The sequence below is a fragment of the Coturnix japonica genome, chromosome 17 (genome assembly GCF_001577835.2).
Source record: "Coturnix japonica isolate 7356 chromosome 17, Coturnix japonica 2.1, whole genome shotgun sequence".
Taxonomy (NCBI): Eukaryota; Metazoa; Chordata; class Aves; order Galliformes; family Phasianidae; genus Coturnix; species Coturnix japonica.
In genome coordinates this window covers 4,813,693-4,827,598 of record NC_029532.1, presented here as the reverse complement: position 1 = coordinate 4,827,598, position 13,906 = coordinate 4,813,693, and the positions used below count along the sequence as shown (strand labels likewise).

The following is a 13,906-nucleotide window of genomic DNA, read 5'->3' as shown; positions in this document are numbered from 1 at the left end:
AGCCAGGGCTGCTCAGCCATGAAGAAATGGGCAGGAAGGGAGAGGAGCCTGTCCTAGCACCAGTCTCCTTTTAGCCACAGGCATGCGGTAGGGATTTGCATTTTGATGATTATTCACTAGTCTTTTAAGCTCTCTTTCCAAAGCATCTCCCTCTGCTCCTCTCTATTATGGCCCATGAGTTGCCTTGGGTGTGCAGGGAGCCCTGCCAGAGCTGCAGCACAGCGGAGGGGAGCTGGAGGATTGAGCTGGTAGAAGGTAAAGTCTGGTCTCTGACCTTTGTTTCCTTTCCAGCTTGTAGCGGAGAAACTTTTGTTCCCAGGCTTGGAGCCTGAGGCAATTCTCAGTTCAGATTTTTAGACTTATAGAGGAGCAGCTGGGTGCTGCTGCAAGGTGCAGGTGATGGACCGAGCTTTGGTTTTTATCAATTTAATTCAATTCTCCAGAATTTTCCAGTTCATGCCTTTGTTTCTCCTTTTACTCCATTGCTTTTCAGCAAGATGAGTTGCTTGGGATCTTTTCACCCAGAGGGTGGTGACGCACTGGAACAGGTTGCCCAAAGGGGCTGTGGATGCCCCATCCCTGCAGGCATTCAAGGCCAGGCTGGATGTGGCTCTGTGCAGCCTGGGCTGCTGGTTGGTGACCCTGCACACAGCAGGGGATTGGAACTGGATGAGCACTGTGGGCCTTTGCAACCCAGGCCATTCTATGATATCGTTCCAAGCAACCACCACAGCTGTATTTCAGCCTGGGTTTGGGGTCACACAGTTATTCCTTCCATCAGTCCACAGGGCTACAATGCAGACCTCACTTGTGGCTGAGCTCTACAAGTTGTAAAATAAACTCCCCTCCAGCAGGTTTAGCACTGTTGTCTTTTCATTATTTATTTCTCTGGTGGGTGTCAGCTGTGTTCTGTTCTTGTTTTGGAGTCACCCTGATGGCAAATCTTACTAGCACAGATGTTTAAAAAGCAAGAGGATTGCTCATGTTTTTCTTGGCAGAGCGTACTCCCACTGCACCCCGCTTAATATTATCTGAACAGTAATCTGATGATTAGGAGAGATGGTGAAATGAAGCTTTATGTAGATGATCTCCTTTCATCTCTTCAGCTGACTCTTGGAGGCACTGCATTAAAGGATTGGTTTGATAAGGAATTCAGGGCTCCCGAGGGCAATTATCATTTTTACTCTCAGTATTTCTCAGATGGAAAGGAGTGAAAGCATCTACTGCTGTAATCTCCTTTATCCTTCAGCGCGGCTCTGAAGGCACCATCCAGTCACCCCTCACTGGGAGCTGTGTATCCTGGAACAGACTTGACACAGTAGCTGTTAAATTACAGGGCTGGAGCAAACGGCATCTTCAATTGGGATCCAGTGGAAAATCCCAGCAAAGCAATAAACCCTCAGAGTGCTTTTGTCTGCTGAGATGCTTCCAGCACACTCAGAGTCATGGTTGCTGTGTGCCATAGCATCCCTTCAGCCTGTCTGGTGCTCTCCAGGTGTGCTCTGTTACTCACTGCTGCAGCACCAGGTGTCACCCATTGCCACCATCCTGCCCTGAACCAGGGCTGCTGTTTATGGAAGGGCTCACCTCACCATCAGACCTGCCCGCCCAGGTAACAATTCCTGCTCTAACACGCGGAGGAGAAAATAAGGCTGCCTCTGTTCAGGGCTGCCTCTGGGCATAGAGGTGCCTTTGTTAGAATTACCTTGTGCTGTCACTGCTAAGCTGCTGCTGATCTAATCACTTTTTCTCTTGTCTGTCTCTTTCCTTTTCCCCCATCTTTGTTTTTTGTGTTGTGCATCTCTGCATCTGTCCCCCCCCCACCCCCCTTTTTAGTACAAGTCTGTGTTTAGGTCCTACTCGCAGGACTTTGTGCCTCACAACCAAGTCTCCGTACCTCCTTTCCTGTCTTCTACCTCCTCCTCCTGCTCCACCGCACCCTTTCCGCCCGTCCACCCGTCTCCAAGCTCTGACCTCGCAGTGCCAGCCACGGCCAGCCCGTCTCCCAGCACTGGGGATGTGCCAAACTCCTCTTCGCAGGAGAGCAGCTTTAACGGGAGTGCTCCTGTCTGCCTTCCTTCTGAAACCTCTCTCACTGATTCTCTGCAGACGCCTTCGGTGAGACTATGCAAAGAGGTGATGGTGTGCACCTTAAATGCAAGGCTGGGCTTGGTTTTGTTCTAAAAGAAATGTCACTCGTGTTAATGCTTTGTGATTCGGTTTCCGAACCTGTGTGTGAATGCAGAGTGGTAGTTCTGTATAAAAACGATGGCTACAAATCTGAGCAACCCCACAGGTTTGAGAGGTTGGAAAGAGAAAATGTCAAATGCTGGTGAAGGGGAAGAGAAATTGCTACAGCTTCCTGCAATTGTGATACAGAGCAGAGGAAGGCTAAGGAGTGCTTGGCAAGGTTGGCTCCCAGCGGTGCTTCACATCCTGCAGGAGCTGCATCTCTGCTGTCCTGCTCCCTGAGTTCCTGCTGAGCCCCAGGAACAGCGGGTTGGCTCAGCTTCACTCTCCTTATATAAACCACTATGTTCTATGGGCTCCAGCTGTGCCCAGCTGCCAGCGCTGGTGGCACTGAGTGCAGAGTGTAATGCGGTGCTGGTGCTGGGCTCAAAGCTGTTCCAAAACTGACCAGCTCAAGGTCCCTGCTTGGTTTAGCAGACCAGTAGGCAGGTTACTTCTTGAAGCACCTCGTTTACAAGGCAGTTTCTCATCTCTGTGTTGCAAAACCTAGAGTTGGTGGGATCAGAGCCTCAACTTCACAGTACTTAAAAAAGGGACATATGCTACAGAAATCAGTTTTTCACCCTTTAGACCTGACCTCGCTGTTGCATCTTTGTTGCCTCGGGTGCTTGCAGGCACCCAGCAGCCCTCAGGTTTGGCTCAGCATCAGCAGAATGTTGCTTGTGCTCAGGCTCTGATCGCTTAACAGCTGTACCTGCACAGCTCCCATGGCAGCTCTTGCTATGCAGTGCCTGCTGCTGTGCTGCTGCAGCTTCAGGACACTCCTTGAGAACCCCAGTACGGTCATCTGGGAATGTGCAGCTCGAGGACGGGCTCCCACCTCGGTGCCGGCACCGCAGGGCACAAGTGCTTGCTACCAGCCAACGCTGCCGAGGGACACCGTCACGTATTTCCTTTCATCCTGTCTCCCCTAGAGTGAAAACGCCAGTGAGGAGGCTGGTGAGGGTGAATACGTCAATCTGTATTCCTCTGGCCAGAGCAACGGGGAACTCCCTCATTCTGGAGGAGTAAGTAAGCGGGAGAGGCCACACACTGGGAAGGGGCTGCCTGGTGCATGCTGAGCTCACACCCCAGGGTGCCCGGTCCCCTCGCTGGTGATCCCTTTGCTTGCCCTCTCCTGGCCTGCAGGTTTCAGTGGCCTCCTGTTCTGGTGCTGAGAGCCCCGGCAGGATGGATGGATGGCTTTGCCTTCCTCACTGGCCCGTTTGTGCTTTGGCTGTTTGTTTGGAGCTGCTTGCATAAGGTTCCCTTTTGGAGAGCTGCACTCTGACCAGCACCATCTTCTGTCTGTGTTTACTCTTGTAACTGCTTTGGCTTTCCTGGTTCAATAAATAAAGCCTTGTGCTCCCCTTTTTTGATTCTTATTTTTCCTTCCCCTCTTGGGTACGAAATGATTGATGGGCAGCACTGTAACCACGCAATGCTTCTTCCTTCACTCCACCTTCCTGTCTGAGCTGTTTCCTTGAGGAGATGGGTTGTACCCCATGGCAGGGAGGTGCCACCTTCCTGCTGTGTCACCGCAGATATTAATGCTGCTCCTTTTGCCAGCCCCTCACATAGGGTGGTTCATCTGCAGGATGTTTCTAAACCCTTTATCCCTGCTGGCATTAAATAACCAAGGTGGTGATGCTCCCATCGCTCCCCTTCCTGAGGCAGCCTCAGCCCTCTTAGCAATCACTCACTGATCCTTAACTTGGAAGCAAAGGACTTTACAGATAGATGCAGCTGCACCTTCCCCACCAAAGCTGGGCAGAGTAGAGGTGCTTTCAGTCCTGTCTGTTCATTAGGTGGAATGTCCAAAGTCCACTTTGCATGATGTCAAATGATTCTGAACTCCCAACTACGTTAATATCCCCATTTGCCATTCACGGCTGTTTCTCTCTTTAATAAATGGCTGATTTGAAGTGCTGCAACTCTTATTTGCTCTGAACCGTCCACCTGCTGTTCCGTGCTATGTTCGGATGGTTCTGCTTGTTTGCATTAGCCTCATTTCCACAGCCATGAATTGTGAAGTGGAAACGTTCCATCGTTGTGTGAGCTCTTCGGATGGAGGAGAAGGGAGCAGGAAAGGCACTGTGCATCTCCACCCCCACCCCCAAGGCAGCCTGGTCTGTATTTGGAGGCTGTAAATGAGAGAGGAACTGAAACTGGAGAGCTTGGAGCTGGCTGTGTCCATTCTGATTAAAGCAGAAGGCAAATGCATTTCAACAGTAAGGGCTGAAAAGAAAAGCAATGAGAGAGTTAAAATTCAAGACAACAGCTGACTTGTGTTGTAACTTTCAGCATCGTTTCACAATGTTAAAAGCAAACAATACTAATTACACTAGTCTCCAGAGATGGTCCCAAATTTCCTATCTAATTAACTTCTGCGTTTTCCTGGCATTCGGCATTAACTTGCATCAATCTTTAACTGCTCTGAAGGAATTTACAGTAAAGAGCCATTTAGAGGCAGTAAGGCTGTAAATACAAGCTTGGCTGTGGTGCAGGATCCAGGGCAATAATGAAAAACTTCCTTCTCTTTGCAGGAATCTCCTTCTGTCAAAGACGGCCATTCCAAAGACTCCACTTCAAACAGCAGCGCCATGGGGAAGGAAGGCAAAGAAGGTGCTGAGAGGTGAGCCTGGCTCCTGTTGCAGCTGATCCTCTGTTTCTCTCTCCCTGTTCTCTGCCTGGGTTCACTGTGGCCGCCTCTTCTGCCCTCAACCCTTCAGATTTTAACCCCACACATTTGGGGTTTTTTTGCACAGTGGCAGAGCAGTGAGATCCTACTGCAGAAGGAGGATGGAGGCAAGATGTCATTACTTAACTCAGCAGACCCATAGGGGTTAATGCAGCCTTTATTCATCATTGCAAAGCCATCTAATTGGCAGTCCTGTCATAGACCCTGGCTGCTCCCTCCTGCTTCCAGGGAAACATGTGAAAAAAGTCTGTGTCACTGCTGGGAAATAGTCTTCCAGAAGGGAATTTCTTCCTAACCCTGCTAGTTAAAGGCTGGCAGAGGCCCCAGAGCAGGAGTCTGTATATCCCTTCTAATGCTCTTAGCTATCATTTGTCTATGTAAATGAAGAGGTCCAGGCTGTAACAGATGGGCTTCAGTAGGAGTGGAGTGAGTGCTTCCCTGCTGCTCGAGATTGCTCTTCAATTGCATTTCTAAGGCAGAAATAGAGAACAGCATTGTTTTGTGTCTGACAGTCAACTTCCCTCCTCCTTTTTCCCTGCAGTTGGTTTGAAGGTTTTAATCCCTGCAGTGAAGGAGACAATACAGCAGTGCTCTGCAAAGCTCAGTGCGGGCTGCTGCACCAAATCCTGACCTGTGCCTGGGGAAAGCTGTAAGCTGTATATGTACATATACACACACAGTTTGGTCAGCTCACAGCCCACGGTGGCAGAGTTTGAAGCGTGTTCAGTCTGTGAGGGAGGGCTTAGATTTGTGTGCATTAATAACTGGTGACTTAAGGAGGTGTGAAAGCGTGTGTTCATGCAGGGCAGATTGAAATCCTTCCTGCCAGAAATCCAGGCAGGTCCTAAAGCTTTGTGTGTTTTTCCAGAGGCGCACAAAGTAACAGAATTACTGCTAGACATTTAGGCTTGTTTGCAAAAGCTTTACCTCCAGGCCTTCTGTGTGTTCTTATTGCTACTTAGTGAGGATCTGAGAGCTCAGGTGGACTCAGCATCTCTCTGTCACCAGGAGGGCCGTGACACTGATGGTTGTTTGCCTGTTTTTTCACAGGCAGCAGCAGTCACCGGATGCTTTGGAATCGTCACAGTTGGAGGAAGAAGTGGATGAGCTCTCCCTTATTGACCACAGTGAAATTATGGCTAGGTTGACACTGAAGCAAGAGGTAGGTTCCTTCAGGGTTATTGTTCCTGTTCTTTGGTTTATATTCTGTTGAGAGCTGATTTTCTGAAGGCATGGTTAGTAGGTTTCCCAAACAGGACATTGCGTTACTAATGGAGAAGCCAAGGCAAGAAACGTAAGAAGCCAAAGTAAGAAGTGACTTTGTTTCTGGCTTGGGTGCAATCCCAGACACATTTGCTTACTATGCTCTTCAACCAAGCTGTTTTTTCATGCAGCTTGAAGGAATGCACAAGCTTTAGAAGCTTTCAGATTTATCAGGAACTATCCTGAACAATAGAAAGGTCATTTACTGACACTTTAGGAGTTTTCTTTAGGCAGCTGAGATGCAGGAGAGAGAATGAGAAGCTATTGCTGATGCCTTAAGTAGTTTTTTATGTGTCTTGCCAGAGGGTCACCTGAAAAATGCACATTTTAGACATAGCTGCTCAGTGGCTGTAAGTCTGTGGGGTTTTGCACATTAAAATAACAGGTGTAGATAAGGGAAGCCAGACACGATTCCAATCTGAGCTGAAGGTTGATTCCATCAACTTTCAAAAGAAACACAGAAACCCAGCAGTGATTGCTGAACATTTTGGAGTAGCAGATCTGAGTCAGCCCTTAACTTTAGTCTTCCTTCTTTCTTCCTTTATGCTCTGTGTGTTATAAACAATATAGAACTGCTCCTGCACGTCATTTCCTGCAGCGTGGGAACCACTGGATGGCTGATAGATCAGTTCTGGGTGTTTTCAGTTGTGAATAGCGGGAGGTAAAAGAAGGATGTTCTCAGAGCGATAAGGTCAAGGAGTTAGTGGGGCTGTTCTTCTGCTCCTGGTTATTGGATTGCTTCAGGTGACCTCCAGTCAAATAGTTCCAGATTAGGGAATTAACTTGCTAGGTTTTTGATGTTCCTGGAGCATGAGAGTTGAATGCACGACCTCTCACCCCGCAGCCACTGTGGTACATGATCCTGCACTTTGAGACAGTTCACACAGAGCTGCTGCTCTGTTAATGGTCTTTTGGGAGCATTTGGGAGTCTGGGATATTTCTCTTCATTCTTCCATGGCCAGAAGGTTCAGCTTTCACTGCATTTCACAGCCTGGTTTTAAGGAGTCAGAGACCCTGAGTGGTGATGGGCCCAGATCCTCATCTGGGACACCAAATGTTTGACTCCGATTCCAGGATTAGCCCAACACTTTGAGATCACGTCCCGACTTGAGCTGCAAACGGTGCCAGGAACATTGTGTGCTCTGCCAGTTAGTGCTGAGTTTGAGCCCCAGAGGTGGTAAACCAGGCTGAAGGGAGCGTGGATTGTGTGTAAGGCTCTTCTGTTCTCATTGCAGGGAGATGATGGGCCAGATGTCCGCGGTGGATCTGGAGATATTTTGTTGGTGCATGCAACGGAGACAGACAGGAAAGGTACAGGGGATGCCTCAAAACAAAGCTGGGGAGTATGACCTGGTGTGGGCTTTTACTGCTGGGCTTCTGCATCTCTGTGGTGGGAGCAGTTACGATGTGACTCTTGCTGCTGGACCAGGGTGGAGAGCTCTGCATTAATCATCCCTTGAGTTGCTGGGGGGTTGTGCTTATCTTTGGTGAAACAGAGGTAAGCTGGATAAGCGCCTGGTCATTCCATTTAACAGCAGGGCTGGAATTAACTCCTCATGGCCCTGGAGCTGGTGGTGCTGCTGCCATGGTGTCTCCAGGGCTGCCGAGGGCAGATTTTGTCTTCTGAAAGTGCAGAAGTGATGGGGGTTTTTGTACCCATGGCCATCAGGCAGCCCACCCAGCACTGATCTGCTGCCACCCCTTCTTATGCTGCTTAGCTTCGTCATCCAGCTCTATACTACTACACCTGGACCAGGGCAGGGAGGGAATTCACTGCACGTGAAATGAGATGTGAAGGAGAGAGCCAGGGGTGGCAGCTCCTAGCTCTGTTTGTTACAACCCAACTCTTAATGCAGCCCAGGTCACCACCCACGTGCAGCAGCTCCTCTGTGAGAGCTGTGACACACACAGTCATTGAGAGTGATTTGGAACCTGCCAAATGCATTTGTGCTGATGGCCTTTAACCAGAATTGATCTCCTTATCTCCTGGGATGCAAGGCGAAATGTTCTAACCCTCTGAACCACTCAGCTCTCATATTTTAGAGGTTTGATAGTCAAAGGGGAGATATCTTTCATGTGCATTTTCAAATGGCAGCTCTTATAATGTAGCATAAGGTGTTTCCAATTACTTATAGCACCATTCAGCTAGCAAGAAAATCCTTCCCTTGGCAGATATATTTCCCTGTTTACGTCAGGCATCAAATCCGGGCACAGAGGACCAAAGTTAGGAAAGAAAGAGGCAATGCATTGCACTGTGGTTATATAAGTACATTAAAAAGAAAGAAAATCTAAATGGAAGTGCCCCATGTAGAAAAGCCAAACGTGGAACGGGATGAGGAAAAAGCAGAGCAGGATTGTGAATGCACAGAAGGACAAGGAGAGAGGATGGGTGGAGGGGGAGCAGTGGTGGCTCAGCCTTGCATGCTCTGCCAAGCTGCTGATCTGAATGGAGCACGGAGGAATTTGTGCTATGCTAACCCAGTGTTTGGGTGACTGAGAGGGTTAATGAATTAAGCTTACAATGAGAAGAATTCCGGGCTTGTAAATCAATCAGCCAAACGGCACAGAGGGGTATAGTTAAGAGGCTTTTCCTTTAAAGATGAATTTCTTGGCAGCTTTGAGTGCCAGAGCAGAGCAGCTGTATCACCTCATGTTGCCTTTTGGGCAGATGGGAACCCGGAATAAATGTAACTCCACGCCCTGCTGCATGATGCTTCTTGTCCATTTGAGTTTTCTAAAAGAGCTTAAATGGAAGAAGGGATGAAAGGAGACCTGTGGTCTTTGGGAGCAAAACCCACACGGTCAGTTAAGTGCTCGCAGCCGCGTGCGAGTGCAGGATTACAGCTGGAGCAAGCCTAGGGCTCACCCCTGACATGACCACCCAGCCTCCAGCTTTACAGCTCACATCTGATGGCTTTAGCCAGGAGCCAGCAGCACACTCTGCTTTCTCTGCCACACAGAGCAGGAGGAAGAAGCATCTCTATGAGGCTCTTGCCAAGAGAAACACTGCAGGTAGCGACGCACAGCTTTCACATTGTTCCCTGCTTTCCCACCCTTCCCTGCACAGTGGGCTCACGTTCCAGCACGTGGCTGTGGGTGTGGGGTGCTCCCTGTCCTGGTGGAACATGCACAGCCGAGCCTGGGCAGGCACAGCACGATCCTTCCCCCTGTGGGTGCTGCTGAACCTCCCCAGCGGTCGGAGCAGGGCAGGCAGGGCAGCGTGCCATCCCACTGCAGATGCCGAGTGCAGCACAGCTTGGTTTGATATCAGGTCTAATTAACTTCCATTTTGACCACGTGGCAGCGTTGGTGTCGTGGCAGGGTCACACGCTGGGCAGAGTCAGTTTTTTTGCTGTGCAATTTACTCTTAGGGTTGAAAATAATCAGATAGTTTCAGGGCCCTGGGGCACCTGAAACACAAGCAAGGGCAGCACCGAGCCATCACACTGCAGTGTGTGTGTTCATGTTCAGGAGGGAAGTGAGTGTTTTTTGCAGGGCTCTGTGCAGCCTGAGCTGTAAAGGCAGAACAGGCACCCAGCTCTCACTGTCAGATCTTCTCTTTAAAGCATCCCCAGGGCTTTCAGCACATTTGAATTTGACCTATTGTTGTAGTTCCTGTCCCACAAACAGGTGGGTGTCACCAGTCCCTTTGGATGGTCACATAAGCTCAAAAGCAAATGGGAGTGCTGCAAATGGGAGCCAGCCTGGGGGACAGGGCAGCTCCTGCTCTTGTGCCTTAGGGTCCATCTGCTGGTGAGAAACAACAGCACAGCTTTCCTGTGCAGCTCATCCTTGTCAAAACGTGTCTGTGTCAATGTCTTCTTTCTGTGAGGCTGGATTCAACCTTACATGAAGCTTCATTTTCTGCAGGCTGGGTTGACTGAGGCTTCCTTTTCTTTCTCTGTAGATCTGGTGCTGTACTGTGAAGCCTTCCTGACTACGTACAGGACATTTATTACCCCTGAAGAGCTCATCAAGAAGCTGCAGTACAGATATCCTTTACATGAAAGGCAGTTGGCCCCAGGGAGCAGAGCAGAGCAGGGCAGTCATCATGGAGGGAGCTGGTGGTGAGCTGGCTGGTCACAAACCTGCTGAGAACATTGATTGCCCTGGAGGTGCCCCAAGCAGCACTTCCTTCATCTCTGCTGCCTACAAATAGGAAATGCCACAGGGCAGGTCTGCAGGAAGCAGAGTGCTGGACCTGAATGGGGTCCTGGGGGTCCTGACAGGGGAGAAAAGCAGTTCAGATTTTCTGTACAGAGCTGGGGAAGTGGTCATTGCTTTGGGACATCTGGTCTGTACAATGGAGATTGTGCATCCATCCTTCCTCAGGGGCTGAGGGAATCGCTTGGGCAGATGTAGGTTAGCACCAGCAATGGCTAAACTGTCAGGTCCTATTCTCCCTCTTATTACAAGAAATGCAACACAGAAGATAATGTCCTCTTAGCCTCAAGCTCTGAGCTTGTATCTGCTAACGAGGCCGGGGCTGGACATGCAGTGTGAGTGTTAGTGCTTCTGGCAGCAGAGCAGGCTGCTCTCTCTCTTCCCTTTGGCTCTGTCCTTGTTGTTCCCTTTGCTGTGTGGGGCAGCAGCCTGGTGGGCTCTGCTCCTTCACAGACCCACCACCAAAGCAGCTTGATGTCACCCTGCCATGAGCCATCTGCAGCAGGGCCAGCCTCCCTCGCTCCTGCTGGGGTCAGTGCTGCCAAAGACACAGCAAAACCTCCTTGGAGAGCAGGTGTTGGTACAAGTATTGGCTGGGACATTCCTGCAGGCCCTCGTTGATATTTGGCTTGCTGTTTCTCTCTCCATTTGTGCACCTGCTTTAAGCGTGCTCAGTCTCCCTTGCTGACGCTCCCTTTGCAGCAGATTGGGCTGCAGAAAGGTGGAGCTGACGTCTGAGATCTGTTACGAGACCTAAGAGATGGCTCAGCCTGGTGTGGGAGGTGGCCATAGAGGAATGCAGCCCATTAAATACCACCTTAGAGATAACAATGGAATAATATCCATTGTGATGTTCCTCGAGGCAGCAGTTAATTGAACCAGCAGTTGATTCTTTAATTCACAACCAACATATGAGAAGTTTTGCCACTTCCCGGATACGTTTAAGAAGCGAGTCAGTAAGAACACCTTCTTCGTGCTGGTCAGAGTGGTGGATGAGCTGTGGTGAGTTGCCTTCATTATTGTTTTGGGGTGGGAGGTGCACAGTCAGTCACAATACCAGCATCCCAGAGTCACAGTCCTGATGGCTTTGCCATCTTTCAGCTTAGTGGAGCTGACGGAGGAGATTCTCAAGCTGCTGATGGACCTGGTGTTCCGGCTGGTCTGCAATGGGGAGCTGAGCCTGGCCAGAGTGCTGCGTAAAAACATCCTGGATAAAGTGGATCAGAAGAAAATGCTGAGATACGCCAACTCCATCAAACCTCTCGCAGCCCGTGGGGTGGCAGCCAGGTGAGGAAGCACACACGTGTCTCTTTGTTGGTCCTGCATCCCATTTATTTGGACACGAAATAGAAGGAAGGAAAGAAAACGAGTTATATTTTCATATTCCTTCTTATCTTTCTTTCCTGCAGGCCGGGGACCTTACATGATTTCCACAGTCATGAAATAGCCGAGCAGCTGACGCTCCTGGATGCTGAACTCTTCTATAAAATCGAGGTACAGAGACAAGGACAAGCTGAGGGCACAGGGGAGGGATCTGCACACAATCCCCTCTGCTATCTCTGGTATTCCCTGCCAGAACAGCTGAACTCGTGTCAGCAAAAGACCATGAGCACAGGCTGTGGCTGGGAATCTCAAGGCAGAAATCCCATGAATAACGTGTGCTATTCTCCCACCCCTCTGTTCTTCTTCCTGAGCAGATACCAGAAGTTTTACTGTGGGCGAAAGAGCAAAATGAAGAGAAGAGCCCCAACCTGACGCAGTTCACAGAGCACTTTAATAACATGTCCTACTGGTAAGGAGCTCCGAGCATCAGTGTTCAGCTTTCAGCATCATTTTCAGTGTTGTTGATCCATCCTTATTAGCTTTCACTTTTGTAAGTGAAACAAGAAGGAATCTGAGATCTGCTTAAGTGAGTTTCTCTTTCTCTCTCTGTTCTTCCAGGGTTCGTTCCATAATAATGCTGCAAGAGAAAGCCCAAGACCGAGAGAGGCTGCTCCTTAAGTTTATAAAGATTATGAAGGTATCAGCTCAGTGATGCTTCTTAACAGCAGAGTTGGACGTGCCAGGTGTTAGAGCTGTTTTCTGTTTGAAGGCATTACAGATCTCTGGGTAACCGGTTCATTTTCCCTCTTCACAGCACTTACGAAAGCTGAATAATTTTAATTCCTATCTGGCCATTCTTTCTGCACTGGATTCTGCACCCATCCGAAGGCTGGAGTGGCAGAAACAAACCTCAGAGGTGAGGAACGGTGCAGGCTTTCATATGTAGGGGGGAAAGGACAACTGTGGTGGTGGTATGAAGCAGCAGGGTGAGATTTAACAGCTCAGCAGCATAACAAGGTGGAGGGATGGAGGATGAATGCTCTCCATTGGATGTAATTGGACAGTGGTGGCAGGCTGCAGTGCTGCAGGGCTTTCTGACAGCTGCAGAAGTGCCAGCAGTGCCACGGGCTGAGGGAGCAGCTGCTTCCTCCCTGTGCAGTGAAGCTTTGGTGGAGCTGAAGGCAGCGAAGTTCTGTGTGAGCACAGTGAGGGTCAGAGCGAGCAGACCCAGTGCGAGCTGAGCCGCTGGTGGTGGGTGCAGGATGGCATTAACTCCATGGGAGAGGGGATACAAAGATAAAGGGGTGACTGGGGGCTTTGTGTTCTGCCAGGGCCTGGCTGAGTACTGCACACTGATCGACAGCTCCTCGTCCTTCCGCGCCTACCGTGCAGCCCTGGCTGATGTGGAACCTCCCTGCATCCCATACCTGTAAGTCGGCGCTTCCTTTCTTCTACTTCTGTGCATTCCAGCAGTTCCTTCAGTGGTTTCTCAGCAGCTTCTGCCCAGCTCAGCACTTTGCCTCTGCCCTACATGTAAAATAACACAGCGTTGTGCCACATCAGCCCCACGTGCCCCATCAGAGCAGTCTGTCCAGCAGCAGGGAGGCAGCCCTTGGCACAGCTCCCCTTTGTGACACTGCATTCCCAGTACAAGATGACTGCATTTCTCCATCTGCTTTCACCACTGAGGATCTCATTCCCTTTTATAACTGTGGGTCAGAGCTCAGACCACCTGCTGCTGCTGTTCCAGGTGCTTTCCTTTTTGTCTGGACTTTCTTTAAGTGAAGGTGACTGGGGACCTTTCCCTCCGGTTTAAAATGGGAGGTGGACAGGTGCTGTGTGGCTGCCCTTGGCTGGCTCTCCTGCCCATGTATGGCAAACCTCTGTGCTTGTTTGCCTGCTCCCTGGCCCTATGCCCCTGTCTCTCTTTCAGAGGCCTAATTCTGCAGGACCTGACCTTTGTTCATCTGGGAAACCCAGACTACATTGACAGCAAGGTGAACTTCTCCAAGCGCTGGCAGCAGTTTAACATCCTGGACAGCATGAGGTGCTTCCAGCAGGTGTAAGTGCAGCAATGGGGGGGTCCGAGCTGGGCACTGTGGGGGCACAGGAGGGGCAGAATCAAGGTGGAGATGTAAGGGGACCTGGCAGTGACACGGCTCTGCCCGTGGTTTGCCCCCCTCACTGGGTTAAATAAGATTACTGAGCTGTGATGGTGTTTTTCCA

At 50.0% G+C, this 13,906-nt stretch overlaps 1 protein-coding gene across 11 annotated transcripts in view; it reads left to right on the top strand.

Moving 5' to 3' along the window:
• RAPGEF1 (Rap guanine nucleotide exchange factor 1) overlaps positions 1-13,906 on the top strand; it is a 66,901-nt gene that overhangs the window by 50,387 nt on the left and 2,608 nt on the right. For 6 of the 11 annotated variants that reach the window (XM_015879001.1, XM_015878999.2, XM_015879003.2 and 3 more), the window contains 14 exons: positions 1,837-2,118; positions 3,165-3,257; positions 4,776-4,864; positions 5,981-6,092; positions 7,429-7,504; positions 10,101-10,185; positions 11,267-11,359; positions 11,459-11,644; positions 11,767-11,851; positions 12,055-12,149; positions 12,299-12,377; positions 12,495-12,596; positions 13,012-13,109; positions 13,614-13,742. In XM_015879001.1, the coding sequence (XP_015734487.1) occupies positions 1,837-2,118; positions 3,165-3,257; positions 4,776-4,864; positions 5,981-6,092; positions 7,429-7,504; positions 10,101-10,185; positions 11,267-11,359; positions 11,459-11,644; positions 11,767-11,851; positions 12,055-12,149; positions 12,299-12,377; positions 12,495-12,596; positions 13,012-13,109; positions 13,614-13,742 (1,604 nt within the window). The remainder of the gene's footprint in view (positions 1-1,836; positions 2,119-3,164; positions 3,258-4,775; positions 4,865-5,980; positions 6,093-7,428; positions 7,505-10,100; positions 10,186-11,266; positions 11,360-11,458; positions 11,645-11,766; positions 11,852-12,054; positions 12,150-12,298; positions 12,378-12,494; positions 12,597-13,011; positions 13,110-13,613; positions 13,743-13,906) is intronic. The other 5 variants (XM_015879007.1, XM_015879006.1, XM_015879009.1 and 2 more) reach the window with 3 other exon arrangements.